Below are 15,628 nucleotides of genomic sequence, written 5' to 3'. Positions count from 1 at the left end.
ACGCGCTCAGACGGACCCACTAAGCCCGGCTCTTTCCTTCGGACTGAGGTGGTGACCCATGCTCTTCCTCTTCCGCTGTGTCAAGAGGGCCCGGCTCTGTGCCGAGGCGGCAGCCAGTCTTACTTCTAGCGCGAGGATGCCAAAGAAGGTCAGTAGGCTTGGGCAGGGCGGGGCCTAAAGGCGGGATCCTCAGATACCTGCAAAGCGTAAACTGGGGTAGGAAGCCGAGTTTAAGGAACTTTTTAAAAAAACAGTCGTGTAGACCCTAAGGCGCTCCTTAGGTTGGCCCTTACATTTTTACAGCCTGGGACACTGAAGACCAGAGAGGTTTAGCGACCTAAGACAGGCAGAACTTAGCCCAGGACTCGGATCTCCCGACCCGGTGCAGGACTTTAGCCTCGGGTCATCTTAGTTACCCTCAGCTTCAACCCCCCTCTCTCCAACCCTTACTTTTTGCCTTAATAACTCTTACTACAAAAGGGCAAGGGCTAGGCAAACAGGGTTAAATGACTTGCCCAGGATCTCACAGCTAGGAAGTGGCTGAGGTAAAATTCGAACCCAAGACTCCAGACCTGGTGCTCTTATGCACTGTGCCTCCCGGTTGCATTTTTCATAGGAGGAAACCTAGGTCAAGAGAAATGAAAGCGTCTCCGTGTCCGGGCTGGTGGTACACCTTAGACCTAGGCTTAGCTTTCAAGGATGCTGTTTCCTCCTCAAAATACCTGCTCTCCCTACCTCAGGCTTGTTGGCATCCTTTCTCTCCCTTATCTATAGTTCTTGGACCTTGTGGTCCCAGGCAGCACTTTTCCTTTTGATACTCCACTTGATAGCTTCCTTATTAAATATTAAAGTCCTCCACAATTAGCACTTTTTTTCTGTTTCCCCATTGCTTAGTACATACTCTTCCTTTATCGTATTTGCTCACACTGATTTAATACTTTCATATTTACCAAGAATTCCTCAAAACAGCTCAATAATGTAGAGTCTCAGAAGGGCATTACAGGTGAGGAAATCCCTAAGAGGCAGGATAGTAGGTGGACAGGGTGATGAGAACTCGAGTCAGAGGGCTTTGAAGAATAGATGACTTTGGGTTTGGCACTTAATTTCTCTGGGCCTCAGTCTCCACATTTACAAATAAAAGGTTAGACTAGAGCCCCTCTCAATTCTGAATCCATGATCTCATCCTGAGGTTAAATGACCTTCTGAAAGCCACACTATATCAGAGAATTCAGATCCAGGTCCCCTGACTACAAGTCTAGCACTCTTTGTATGATATCATTCTGGACCTTGAATATAATAGGCATTTAATAAAATGTTTGTTGAATGAATGAATCCACACCCTGACTTCAATAACAACTTCCAAAGTATATGTCTCAAACTGCAAACTTTCACTGGGTCTCTGAGTCTATTTTCCCAACAGCTGTCTTATCCTATAACTGAATACCTTGCCAATAGCTAATATCAAAGCTGTGGAAACACATATCTTAACCAAAATACCCTGCATTTCCTCTTGATGTTGCTTACCAGTTTTTTACTTTCCTTCACCTTGGTACATCCAACTAATTACTTAAAAAATATCCATAATAGCAATTCTTTCCTTTTTCTTCTAGTTCAATCCCTTAACATCTCTTGCCTGGAATATTGGGATATACTCCTGACTGGTTTTCTTCAATTGTCCTTCACACAGCTACCACAGTCATTTAAAAGTACAGATCTGTGCATATCACTCCCCTGCTCAGACATCTTCAGCAGCTTCCCTTTGCCATAGAATAAATACATAATACTTATTCAAACATTCAGAACCTCTGACAGTCTGGCTCCAGTCCCTTTTACTGATCTTTGTTGAAAGCATTTAATGTTGAACTAATATGTTTATAAACACTAAATGAATGCCAAGGAATTGGGGGGGGGGGGAGGGAGGCACAACTATATGTTCCTTATTTTCACACAACTTCCAGTATATTAAGTAAGGTAAAACAGTTATACAAATAACTATAATACAAGGCAGACTGTTATAAATTTAAAATTTCAGAGGAAATTTTTATAAACAGATATTGAGGAGGGGTAGGGTTCAGAGAAAATAGAGATGATTCCAGCTTTGCAGGTTGAGTGAAGAATAAATAGGAAGACAGCAGAGGTATCATATGAACTTATCCTTAAAGGATAATTGATGTGTTGAGATAGTGGAGAAGGCCTTCCAGAGAGTAACCTGAACAAAGGCCATTGAGGTGGGGAAAGTTCACAAGGCAGGAAACTCACAGATACAGAGCTAGGAGGCACTTTTATAAGGTATCTTATATATAAAATAAGGAATTTGAATGAAAAAACAGACCCAGGGAGGTTGTCACTTGCTGAAGGTCAGATAGGTAGTAGATTGGAGAATAGTCAAATTAAATTTTGTGGCTGCAAATCTTGTCTCCAATATGTTGAGTATATTAGGGGAGTAAAGCATTCTACTGTATCATAAATGTCAAAAGAGCAGTGTGGAAAGTCAGATCAACAAGTCTTTATTATACCAGACACTATGCTTATGATACAAAGAAAAGCCAAGGAATCCTAGCTCTCAAGGAACTTACAGTCTAATGGGGGAGGTCACTATATACAAACAAGATGTCTTCTGTATAGATTGGAAGAGGATAGTTGTCTAAGGAGAAGATATAGTTATGTATGGGAAAGCTCTTTGTAATCATAAAACACTATAAAAATTTAAGGTGATGTTGTTGTTCCTTTAGGGGAAAGGCCAGAGTAAGGAGCCAGCGAAATCACTTCCTCCCATTGGACCTGTTGCGGTTGATCCGAGTGGTTCCATCACAATAGCCATTCATGCCAAACCTGGCTCCAAACAAAATGCTATAACAGGTATCCTTAAACCAAGTCATTAAATTCAATTACTGCCTACTGAATATGCAAAGAAAGGGTTTGTGGCCCTACACCCATTACTTACTTATATAGTTATGTCCTTATGTAGTTATGAACTTGTTGGCAGAACAAGCCAATATATGTTTGTCTCCTACTTTTTCAACACAGAACTGATCATGAAATCTCAATAGGTAAGCTAGAAGCTATTTTTTCCACTTCTAAATTTTAGAATCTAGAATAAGCTGCCAGCCTAATATCATTTGTTTTGAAATTTAATACACCTCATTAAAAAAAATGTTTTTATTTATGCTTTCTGTTTCTTACATTTTCTATCTGTTTGGATATCTCTACTGTCCTCTCTCCTCTCCCAAATAGTAGCTATCCCATATAACAAATGTATTTTTGTAGGGGGGAAATTTAGCACAACTGGTCAGTACATTGAAAAAGCCTGAAAACATGTGCAATTCTTGTGGACCTCCCACCTCCAGGAAGAGGTGGGTTGAGACTGCCTTCTTCTATCTTTTTATTAGAGCCATGCTTGATCTTTATAATTTTATTACATTCACTTGCTTTTTTGATGTGTGGTTGTTTTTTTCATTTACATTGTTATAGTATTTTGTATATTGTTTGTTTGAATCTGCTTACTTCACTCTGTATAAGTTCATATAAATCTTTCCATGCTTCTCTGTATTCATTTCATAATTTCTTACAGCACAATAGTAATTATTACATTCGTATATCATAGTATGTTTAAGTACTCTACATTATAAATATAGATAGCTTTCTAAAATGTCATTGTCTGGCTTTTAAAAAATTACTTAAACTGGAAAGACCTATGTGGACTGATGCAAAGTGAAATAAGCAGAAACAAGAGAACATTGTACATAGAAACAGCAATATTGTACGATGATCAACTATGATAGACTGAGCTACTCTCAGCAGTACAATAATCCAGGACAATTCTGAGTGATTATGATGGGGAATGCTATCCACATCCAGAGAAAGAACTGTTGGAGTCAGAATGCAACTCAAAGCATGCAATTTTTCACTTTAGTTTATTTGGGCTTTTGTTTTGGGGTTTTATTTTATATGATTATTCTCTTATAAAAATGAACAATGGGAAGGTATGTTTTGCATTATAATGCATGTATGACCCCAATAGAATTCCCTGAAGGGGAAGGGAGGGAGACAATTTGTATTATATAACTTTAGAAAACTTATGTGGAAATTTGTTATTACATATAATTTGTAAAATAAAATATATTTATAATTTAAAAATTACTTTAAAAACCATCAGATTTATGAAAGATGCAGCATGGTATAATAGAAAGAACACTAGAATTGGAATCCAGGGACCTGGAGGCAAATCCTCTATCTGATCAGATAGTATCTGACTTGCTATGTTCAAATCATGTTACTTAAGTTTACTAAGTCTCAGTTTCCTCATTTCTAAGATGGAATAACCTATTTTTTTGTGAGGTAGATAATATAGATGCCAAATGAAAAGGTGTATAGAAAGCATTTTGTAAACTCTTATTTGCTATGTATATGCCAAGAATTATTATTATATCTGGAATTTAGGTTTTGGCTTTTGGTCAATGTTAACATATTCTCTTTCTGGATTAAGGTATTTAAGTTATTAGGGAAATTATGTGGGAAGTCACAAAAAATACCGTGGTTTAGTGCAAAGAGCCTTGAACAAGGAGTTGAACGATGTGGATTTTCACTTCTGCTACTATCTGTGCCTAGATGGTAAAATCCCATCACCTGTTACTCTTCCTTTTCCATATGGCTCGTTTGCCTCTCTCTCTACCCCTTTACTGCTCCCCCCCCCCCATTTTTTTCTTCTGCTGTCCCCTTTCCAACCATATCAATTGATTCTAGATGGGAAGTTACAATAAGCTCTGAATTTGTTCTCCACTGCCATTTCTATCTCCTTTTGTTGAATCACTCAACAATGGCTCCTTTGAAGTTCTAAGTTTATCATTCAGATCAGATTGTAACTTATCTACTGGCTAATCCTCATTTTTTAAGGAGTTTAGTATTTGGCTTTTCCTTCCCAACTTCTGCCCTTATAATATGGGATTTCAGCATTCAGGGATGTTTGGGAGGATCTAATGAGATAATATTTGTAAAGCACTTTGCAAATCTTAAAGTGATAAATGCTATCATTTATTTTGGTTGTATAACAACAGTGACAAAGGCCAGAACTAGGATAGGATTAATAGAAAAAAATATGTTAAATCTTAGAGTTGTAAACTTGATTTTCTAAACTGAAATGCAAGGAGGAAGAATCATAAATAACAGTTTATTTTATTTTATTTTTTAAATTTTTATTTAGTCTATTTTTCCATGGTTACATGATTCATGATTCTCCCTCTCCCAAAGCTGGGTCTATTTCCATGTTATTCATATTTGCAATAGAGTGATCTTTTAACATCAAAACCCTAATCATATCCCCATCGAACCACATGATAAATCATATATTTTTCTTCTGGGTTTCTACTCCCACCGTTCTTTCTCTGGATGTGGATAGTGTTTTTTCTCAGAAATACCTCAGAATTGTTCAGGATCATTGCATTGCTGCTAGTAGAGAAGTCCATTACATTTGATTGTGCCACAGTGTATCTGTCTCTGTGTACAGTCTTCTGGTTCTCCTTTTTCTCTGCATCAATTCCTGGACGTCGTTCCAGTTCACATGAAATTCCTCCATTTATAAGTAACAGTTTAAAAAAGACCTTAAAATTTTAGTAGAATGTAAATTCTATGTGATTCAGCAGTTTACTATGGCAACTAAAATTTAATGAAATCCAAAATCGGACCCTACCCAGATCAGACCGTATCTGGAATATTGTTTCAGTTCTGGGAACCATATGTTAGGAAGGGCATTTATGAAGTAGAGAATCATGAGGAACTGGCAACTAGGATAGTGAAGTTTGACTTGGTTTAAGGAGGATTAGACTTATGCTAGAAGCAAAAGGTAGGGAATTGCAGAGGGATAGTATATAAACTTCTTGGAAAATAGAGCTTTCTCAAAGAATAGGCAGCTAAGGGAGAGAGTAGGTTTCTCCACGTTGCAGATATTTAAGTCAAATTGGATGACCACTTATTATGTATGTTGAAGGAAGAGTTTTGTTCAGGTGTGGATTGTATTATAGAGCCATTGAAGTCCCTTCCATCTCTGAAATCCAGTGATTTGTTGACTTTTTAAAGCTTACATAAGTAATATAAACAAGTCTTGAAGGGGAGACTAAGACAGAAGACTAATTCATGAGGCAGTTGGATTTTAAGATGGAAGACTTGGGTTTAAATCTCAGCTCTGTCATTCACGCGTTTGACAAAAGTAGGATCCTTCAGCTTCAGTTCTGTAAATTAATGGGCTGGATTTAAAAAACTTCTAAAGTATTTTCTAGCTCCAAATTTTATGATTCTAGTAACAATGAGACAATATGAACAGATTGTTCTCTATGAGGTAGCATTGGTTTGGGTACTGGAAGTGAGACAATATGATTAAGTTCAAATTTTCATCCAGTTCTTTTTGATTCCTCTGATTCTGCATCATGGAATTGAATTTTAGAGCCAAAAGTGATACTCAGTTCCTTTTATATAAAATGCACTTTGTGAGAAGGGAATTCCCCTCCCCATTATGTTGCTTTGTTTTGATGTTAGCAATCATGTTCAGAGATAGACAAACCCTTAGAGAAAGGAAATTGAAATCAACAAAATGGGAACCTGATCCCATAGGCACTGCCCCCTCCCCTGGGTGGTGCCAGGCAAATTAAGGAGCTATGATTGGTTCCTGAGGTGTGACATGGGATAGCTAATGGGTGGGGAAAGCTGCTTAATAGGTGAGACCAAGGCACCTGCTCCTGCTCTCTCCTCCTCCCTCTCCCCTCCCCCTTCCTCTCCTCTTTCCCCCTCCCCCCATGGAAGATTGAACCTGGAGGGACCCCTGTCTGTGGTGAGCGTCAATCCATCAAAATAGCAAATAGTGTATAGTCAACCCTCTACCTCTTCTTACATTTCCCTCTCTTTACTATCACTACTTTGATGTAATAAAGCTACTAGGCCTCATGATTTCATTTTAATTATTATAATTTGGAGACCCAAATATTTGGTGTATGAATGAATAAATGATTCTAATCAGCTCTAAATTTATAGATCAGAAATTAGGTCCATCAGGGTTGTTTGACTTTCCCAAAATCACAAAGGCTGTTTGATATAGCCAGGACTAGGACATATTGTTAATTACCAAGTACTATTCCTAATTACCTACATATAGTATTACTACATATATTATTACAGGCAGGGGAATAATTTTTAAATTTAAATCTATTTTCCAAAGTCTTCTGCATTTCTTCTTTCATTCAAGACTCATCCATTAAGGACCTTATGTTCATAGAGCCCTGCTGGGCAGTTGGGGGAAAATATACAACTTAGATTGTTTCAGCACTCTTGGAACTTACAGTCCAGTAAAATGGTAGTATAAAGATGAATGTAATTATATCATATTACAGGATAAGAGCTTTTTATAATTGCAAAACACTCATGTGTGAAATCCAAAGGAGAAAGTTTTTACCTATTGGGGGAATCAGGCAAGCTTTATCTATAGAAGTGGCACTTTCCTTGAGTTTTAAAGGTCAGGTAGAAATTCAGAGAGAGAAGAAAGGAAGGTGAACATTCTAGGCAAAGCCAATAGCCCAAATATGATAGCATGATACATGTTTAGCTTGCTGGAGTGTATTATATAGGACTACAAAATGTGAAATAAGACTGGGAAAATGGGCTAGTGCTAGATCTTGAAAAACCTTGAATGCAGGCCCAAATCTTTTCATCTGGTGGCAATTAAGGAGCCACTGACATTTTTGAGCAAGTGCATGACTAGATTTAAATCTCAAGATTATTCTGGTACAAGTGTGATGGACAGAGTGGGGAAAGAATAGCTAGAGGGCAGGAAATTCTATTAGGAGATAGCTGAAATTGTCTCAGCAGTTGGTAGTGAGATACCTAATGTCAGCCTTAGTTGCAATTTAGAATAGTGATGTTGTGGAGGTAGAATCAACAGGATTTAGTAACTGACTAGATTTGACAAGTAAGAAAAAGCAGAATGTCAAAGATAACACCAAAGTTTGGCAGTTCTTGAATGGTTCTACAGACAGAAATAATGAAATTATAAGGAAGGGTTGAGGAGAGTGGGATGGGAGGGAGGCTCAGTAATGGACATAGTGAATTCGGAGTGCCAGCAGGACACATCCATGATGAGATCCTGTTAGAGATTTGGATCTAGAACTCAGAAAAGACCAGGATTGATGATAAACTTTTAGTATCATCTACATGAATGTGGTAGATGAAATTGTGGGAGTGAGGAAGAAATTTCAGTTTAAGAGGAATATTTATCACTGAAAGGCCATATAATATAGCAGATAGAGAACTAGTTTTAGAGTTTGAAAGAGTTGGGCTCAAGTCCCACCTCTCACATATACTGGCTTTGTGGTCCTGAGTTATTCACTTACCCTTGTCTTTCCCCCTGGCAGTTCTAACATTTACTAGTTGCTAAGCAGGTGGAGCCTCACCTGGCATCCTTTAAACCAATGAAATCACAGATCAAAACCCTCAGATTTATATTTTGTATTATTTCCTTAATTATGTCTGGCTTAACTAACATGTTTAAAAATGAGTGCCTTCAGGTAAAAATTCAAACCATTTTTGTTACAGATGTGACAACTGAAAATGTAAGTGTAGCCATTGCTGCACCTCCATCAGAAGGGGAAGCTAATACAGAACTATGTCGATACCTTTCCAAGGTCCTAGAACTTAGGAAGAGTGATGTTATCTTAGATAAGGTATGTCATATGTGTGTTTTAATATATATGTGTATATATATTTTTAATGTTCTTGATACATAAAAATTAACTTCCTGAGCTACACTTTTCCTCCTGTCTCCCCTGTCATTCTTTCTTCAAAACATTTGGATTTGTTTCTTTTCCATTCTATATGACTCTCTAGTCCAGAGCCCTATTACCACTATTACATCTTAGGTAGTCTTTCTGTCTGCAGAGTTCTTCCCTCCAATCTGTTTCAGAACATTGCTGTAAAATTGTAATTTTCCTAAAACATTGCTTTCATTATTTCAGTTCCTTAATTAAAACATTGTTAGTCAGCACATTTTTCTTATTTCTTATAATGATTTGCCTCACACAGTGCTAATAGATACCAAAGCAATGAGGCTGCTGCTGGTGCAGTGGATAGAATGCTGGACCTGGAGTCAGGAAGAGCTGAGTTCAAATTCAGCCTCAGAAACTTTCTACCAGTGTCACCTTGGCAAATTGTTTAAACTTTGGTTTTCTTATCTGTAAAGTGGGGATAATAAACAGTACATACTTTCCAGGGTGATTGTGAGGATCAAATAAGATAATTTTAAAGTGCTTAGCACAGTGCCTAGCACATAGTAGGTGCTATAAATTTTTGCTAATAGTAGTTATAGTCAGAATAATAATAGTAGAAGAAAAAGAAATAGAAGACACTACTTGCTTATATGGGGAGCTTACAGTCTTCATTTAAGAGAAATCATATGAATTGCAGGATTCAGTCAGTAAACATGTGCCTACTCTTACAAGGTATTATTATATGTTACATTTTGTGGATTTAATCAGACTCCTTATTACATGTTCAAAAACTTATATTTCAACCTTACCTTACCTATCTTATCCAATATAATCTTCCATTTCTAAGCATGGAAGAATGATCTAAATGTAATTGTTTCTATGATTACTCTGGAGTCTGCTCTTTAGTGAAATCTGTCTTCTTGGTACCTCACTCATAGCTTATACTCATGGTCAGTTCTCTACCTTTTTTCAAGCTGTTCCTCTTCCTGAATTTTATTTTGCCTCCTTTTCACCTTTAATTTTTACACAGCTTTTAAAGCTCAGGTTAAGTTCCTCCTTCCCAACAATATACCAGAATGGATAGAGTGCTGAATTTGAAGCAAGAAGGCCCGGATTCAGATCCTGCCTTGTACATGTCTGGCTATGTGATCTTGGGGCAAATCACTTAGCATCTCTGAATGTCAGGTCCCTCATCTGTAAAATGGGAAGAATAATATCCCCTACCCCTCAGAACCACCTTCATTCTCAGGTACTTGAATACATATTAATGATATCCTAATCACATAATTTCTTAACTTCAGCCTTATGTCCTCCCTTGGACCTCACCATCTTCCAGAGTTATATATTACTTCCAAATAATGAACTTTGTAATTCTTTTCACAAACCTAAATCTCAAATATAAATTATTAATAAGCAGCCATTTGAAAAGGTTCTCTTAAGTTCTTTAAATAGGAAATTAAGTTCCATAATTCAAATTAAGAAGTTAAGAAAACCTCTTAAGCCCACCAGAATAGCAAAAATAGCAAAACAGTTATTAAATTAAATGTTGAAGCATCAAGAAAATAGGACCTCTATTGTTGATGGGATTGTAGGCTATTCTAGAGAACAATGAAACAGTGTACAATAAAAAATCTGATCATATCTGTTTATCTAAAGAGTAAAAAGAAAGGCGTGTATATCAGAGATATTGGTAAGGTAGGAGCAACAAGACTTACTGTCAAGTTGGATATCTAATTGGAGTCTGATAGAGGAGTTGAGAATAACACATGTTGTGAACCTGGGAGATAAGCATTAAGGAAGTTTGGAAGAGGGGAAGTCTTAATGAGGAAGATAAAGAGTTCTTTTTTTGACAAGTTGAATTTGAATTGCCCAAGGGCTATCCAATTTGAGATATCTTAAGAGGCAGCTGAATCCATTAGCATTTTATTGAGAAAAGTCACAAATTTTTTTAAATTTTGTTTTTAATTTTTTTGGGGAAAATTTTATTTAATTAGTTAATTTAGAATATTTTTCCATGGTTACAAGAATCATGTTCTTTCCCTTCCTTTCTCCCCACCCCCTCCCATAGCTGATGTGCAATTCCACTGGGTTTTATATGTGTCAAACTATTTCCATATTATTGATATTTGCACTAGGGTGGTCTTTTAGAGTTGACATTCCCAATCATATCCCCATTGACCCATGTGATCAAGCAGTTGTTTTTCTTCTGTGTTTCTATTCCCACAGTTCTTCCTCTGAATGTGGATAGCATTCTTTCTCATAAGTCCCTCAGAATTGTCCTGGATCATTGCATTGCTGCTAGTAGAGAAGTCCATTACATTCGATTGTACCTCAGTGTATCAGTCTCTGTGTACAATGTTCTCCTGGTTCTGCTCCTTTCACTCTGCATCACTTCCTGGAGGTCGTTCCAGTTCACATGGAATTCCTCCACTTTATTATTCCTTTGAGCACAATAGTGTTCCATCACCAACATATACCACAATATGTTCATCCATTCCCCAATTGATGGACGTCCCCTTGTTTTCTAATTTTTTGCCACCACAAAGAGTGCAGCTATGAATATTCTTGTACAAGTCTTTTTCCTTATTATCTCTTTGGGGTACAAACCCAGCAATGCTATGGCTGGGTCAAAGGGCAGGCAATCTTTTTAGTGCCCCTTGGGCATAGTTCCAAATTGCCCTCCAGAATGGCTGGATCAATTCACAACTGCACCAGCAATGAATTAATGTCCCTACTTTGCCACATTCCCTCCAGCATTCATTACTTTCCTTTTCTGTCATGTTAGCCAATCTGTTAAGTGTGAGATGATACCTCAGAGTTGTTTTGATTTGCATCTCTCTGATTATAAGAGATTTAGAACATGAAAAGTCACAAAATTAAACTGATCTTATCCACTATAAACAAGGTACATGATTTTAACTAGCCCCTGTGACAAGAAAATCACTTAAAAGACTGATATATATTAATTTAAGGTCGCCAAGGAATTCAGCTATGTAATTCCTAAATGAAAACTCAAGTCAGCAGTCAACCTTTTATACAGTTTAATTACAAAACAGGAGGAAGAAAGGAATTAGAGATAGAGAGAGAGAGGGAGAGAGAAAGGGGAGAGAAGGGAATAGGGCTTAAATACCCCTTCTGTTTAGGCTGGGCCAAAAGGCCCAAGCCCTTAGATAGCTGAGGCAAAGAAAGGAGATCAGTCCCTATTACTCACGTGACCAAAATGGAGAAACAGTCTCAGGGGCCTCCACCTCCAGCTTCCTTCAGAGCCAACTCTCAAAGCACCACCTCTCAGACCAAAAACCTCTCCAATCAACCCTCTTCTCAGTCCTCAGACCCCTCTATCTTTAAGGAAACCATCCAAGTTCCCTCCCCTCAGTTCTCACATCTACCAATCACTGTCCATGTCTTCCCTGTGCCAATGGTGGCTCTAGCTTAACCCAGGACCGCCCAGAGGTCTGTGGCTTTGCACATGTCTGTTGAAGGTCATATTCTCAAATAATTAAATCTTGATCCTTTGCTGCAGCTCTTCCTAAATCCTGTTAGGAACTGAGTGGGGTGGAAATTGTATTTTCCAAGACCTGGTTCTGTCATTCCAAGTATCTCTATTGTATCAATTCTAAAATCAATCATGACTCAAAAATCTTCCTGTTCTATGCTTAAGCATAGGTCAAAGCCCTTTCCATTGTTCAGCAAAAGGTTTCTGTCCTAAAGTAATCTTAAGAAGGGAGGAGGAGGAACCTCCCATGCCAATGGGGTTCACATTCCAATAGAGTTCCCACTATCAATAGGAAATTTTTCAAGTATGAAATTTCCTAATGGTGAAATTTCCAACATTTATAAGTCTAAGAAATTTTAAGGTTTACAATCCCCCCTGATGATCATTGGGAGACTAGTCTCCCCATTGATCATTTAACATAATAATTTTGTAGTTCTAAATTCACTTCTAACTAAAGATATACACAATATTCAATTTTCTAAGAGAAATTAGAATAGTGAGAGAGGAAATAGAAAAGAAAAGAAAGCAAAACCAATGTTTTGCTAGGCACATTGACAGAAAGCCAAATTAGGGGCAGTCCCTTTTGGCATAAATGTGTACAGTTACAATAAATGTTCAATCAAAAGTTCAGTCCAATCAATCACATCCAAAGTTCATTCTTGATCTTCTTGATGAAGTGTAGGTTTTCGGCATCTTTCTGCAACAGTTCATTCTCTGGATATAAAAGTTTCAAGCTTCTTTCTTGAAGATCTTTTCTCAAACAAAATCAAAATCTTTGAATTTTTTATAACAGTAAAATCTTAAACAAAATTCTTGGATTTTTATAAAAATACAATCTCAAACAACAAAAAATTCAAAAATAAAAAAAAATTCTTAGATTTTAAATTAAAATACAATCCCCCCTGAAGTAAGTATTTAAAAAAAATCAAGTTTAGCTCAGAATGCAATGTTCAGTTATGGGGGTGTATGTGTCAATTATCAAAAGAATAGAAAAATAATCAAAAACATAAGAAAAATTCAAAATAGGCCTGGTATAGGTTCAGTTTAAAGTAATTTCTATCCCACAAGTATGTAGGACAGAATGCAGTAATATTTCACTTAGCCATTTGTAGCCAAGACTACAGGAAGTTGCCATAATATAAGAAGAAAAGAATTAGAATTCTATTTTGATGGGGAAATGTCATTCCCTCATCTGATTTTTTTTTCCTCAGGGATATAGGGAGCCAGCATGATAGTCACGCTTTGTACTTGTTTGAATACTTTGAAAAGAGTATAGATACAAGGAAGTCCTACGACTTAAACATAAGTTAAGTATCGCAACCTCGAGTCTCACTTTAATATTTCTTGTGTGCTCTATTGGCACTATTCAGGTTTAGTCTGTGCTCCTTGTTTTTATCCCTTTTCCTGGAATCAGACACAAACATTAATCACAGTCCTATAATATTTTATCAATAAATGGCAGGTTCCCATAGTTTAAAGCTTTTAGGCATATATTGATATTATAGCAAGAGTATATATATTAACTTGTATTACTGCAGGGAAAAAAATAATATTAATACTAATTATGTGTACCTTCAGTACAAAAAATGAGAAAAAATTCAAATATTCTGATCAAAAAAGAAAAGAAAAGAAATAAGGAAAAAAATCAGTAATTCAATATATTCTTGAAAAAAAACCATCCATTTGTCTATGGATTATTATCTCCAATTCATATGATAAGATAGAGTCACAATTCATATGATAGGATAGAGTCAATCAGTCTCAGCAGAAGATGCTTTCTTCACATGTGAGCAGTGAATCCAAGAGTCTCTTTCTCCAATCTTTATAGATGTTGGAGTAGTTAATAATATTTGGAATGGTCCTTCCCATGAAGGTTGAGTTGCTCCAGTTCGCTTGAAATTCTTGATATAAACTTTATCTCCTGGGTTCAGGTCATGCAGAGAAAAGTCTAATGGTCCGGCTTGTACTGCAGCTCCAGATTCATGAAGTTCACGTAGTTTGTGCTGTAACTCCTGTATATAGGAAGCAATAGTAATATCTCCCCCTAATAGCGATGTATAAGCCAGGGAGAAAGGCTTAGCCTGTATAGGCGGATGTCCAAAAAGCATCTCAAATGGTTAAATATGTAAGTCTCCTCTAGGCCTGCTTCTAAGATAAAATAGGGCCAGAGGGAGAATTTCAGGCCATTTTAAATGGGTCTCAGTGCATAATTTGCCAATCATAATCTTAAGTTCTTTATTCATCCTCTCCACTTGGCCTGAGCTCTGGGGGTGATATGGAACATGGAATTTTGGAGTTATCCCCAAGCAAGAATATATTTGGTTTAAGACAGAATCGGTAAAATGAATCCCTCTATCAGAGTCAATATGTGCTGGCAGGCCAAAACGAGGAATAATTTCCTTTAAAAGTATCTTTGCAACAGAATCTGCTGTGGCTCGGGTTGTAGGAAATGCTTCCGGCCATCTGGTTAGTTGATCTACAATTACTAGACAAAATTTATAACGTCCAGCCTTTGGCATCATTATGAAATCTATCTGTAGATGTTCAAAAGGTGTGTAAGCCAGAGGACGTCCCCCAAAGGCTTTTCCACGATATGCATGTTGGTTATATGCCTGGCAGATAGGGCAGGCTGAACATACTTTAGAGGCTATAGTAGTTATACCAGGGGCTATCCATACTCTCTTGACAGAGTCCACGATGCCCTGGGTGCCAAAATGACCATTTTTATGAATAGATTGGCAAATTTGGTTATAGAAACTTCTAGGGAGCAGGGGTTTTCCTTCAGATGACACCCATACTCCATTAATCTGTTTTGCTTTAAATTTTTGTTTCCATTTTTCCACTTCCTTTTCATTATAGGAAAGTGATAAATTTAAATTATCAGTGGTTGTTAATGTTAAAATTAATCCAGGTCCTTCTATGGCTGCTAGTTTTGCAGCGGCATCTGCCCGGTCATTTCCTCTAGAGACAGGGTCAGAGCCACCTGTATGGGCAGAGCAATGAACTACAGTTAGGGCTTTAGGCAGTTTGAGAGCAGAAAGAACTTCATTAATAATTTCTGCATTAGCTATGGATTTTCCAGCTGAGGTTAAAAATCCTCTCTGGAGCCATAGCATCCCGACTGAGTGACAAATGCCAAAAGCATATCTAGAATCCGTATAAATTGTTGCCTTTTTATCCTTGGCAATTATACAAACTTGTTTTAGAGCTATGAGTTCTGCTCCTTGAGCGCTAATGTTAGAAGGTAGTGAAGCTGACCACTCAGTGGCAAATTCTGAGACTACGGCAACTCCAGTGTAACGTATGCCATCCCTCATAAAAGAGGAACCGTCGGTAAATAAAATCAGATCTGCATTGTCTAAGGGAGTGTCCAAGAGATTATCTCGAG

General features: G+C 37.3%; 1 protein-coding gene across 3 annotated transcripts in view; it reads left to right on the top strand.

Annotated features, from left to right (window-relative positions):
* C1H15orf40 (chromosome 1 C15orf40 homolog) overlaps positions 1-15,628 on the top strand; it is a 105,463-nt gene continuing 89,835 nt past the window's right edge. For 2 of the 3 annotated variants that reach the window (XR_008913554.1, XM_056805762.1), the window contains exons 1-3: positions 1-148; positions 2,733-2,859; positions 8,575-8,702. Coding sequence is in view for 2 of the 3 variants with exons in the window: in XM_056805762.1 (XP_056661740.1) it covers positions 59-148; positions 2,733-2,859; positions 8,575-8,702 (345 nt within the window). In the remaining variant the exon portion in view is untranslated. The remainder of the gene's footprint in view (positions 149-2,732; positions 2,860-8,574; positions 8,703-15,628) is intronic. The other variant, XM_001365595.4, reaches the window with a different exon arrangement.

The sequence above is a fragment of the Monodelphis domestica genome, chromosome 1 (assembly GCF_027887165.1).
Source record: "Monodelphis domestica isolate mMonDom1 chromosome 1, mMonDom1.pri, whole genome shotgun sequence".
Taxonomy (NCBI): domain Eukaryota; kingdom Metazoa; phylum Chordata; class Mammalia; order Didelphimorphia; family Didelphidae; genus Monodelphis; species Monodelphis domestica.
Note: the sequence above shows the minus strand (reverse complement) of the source record. Positions and strands in the feature narration are given on the sequence as shown.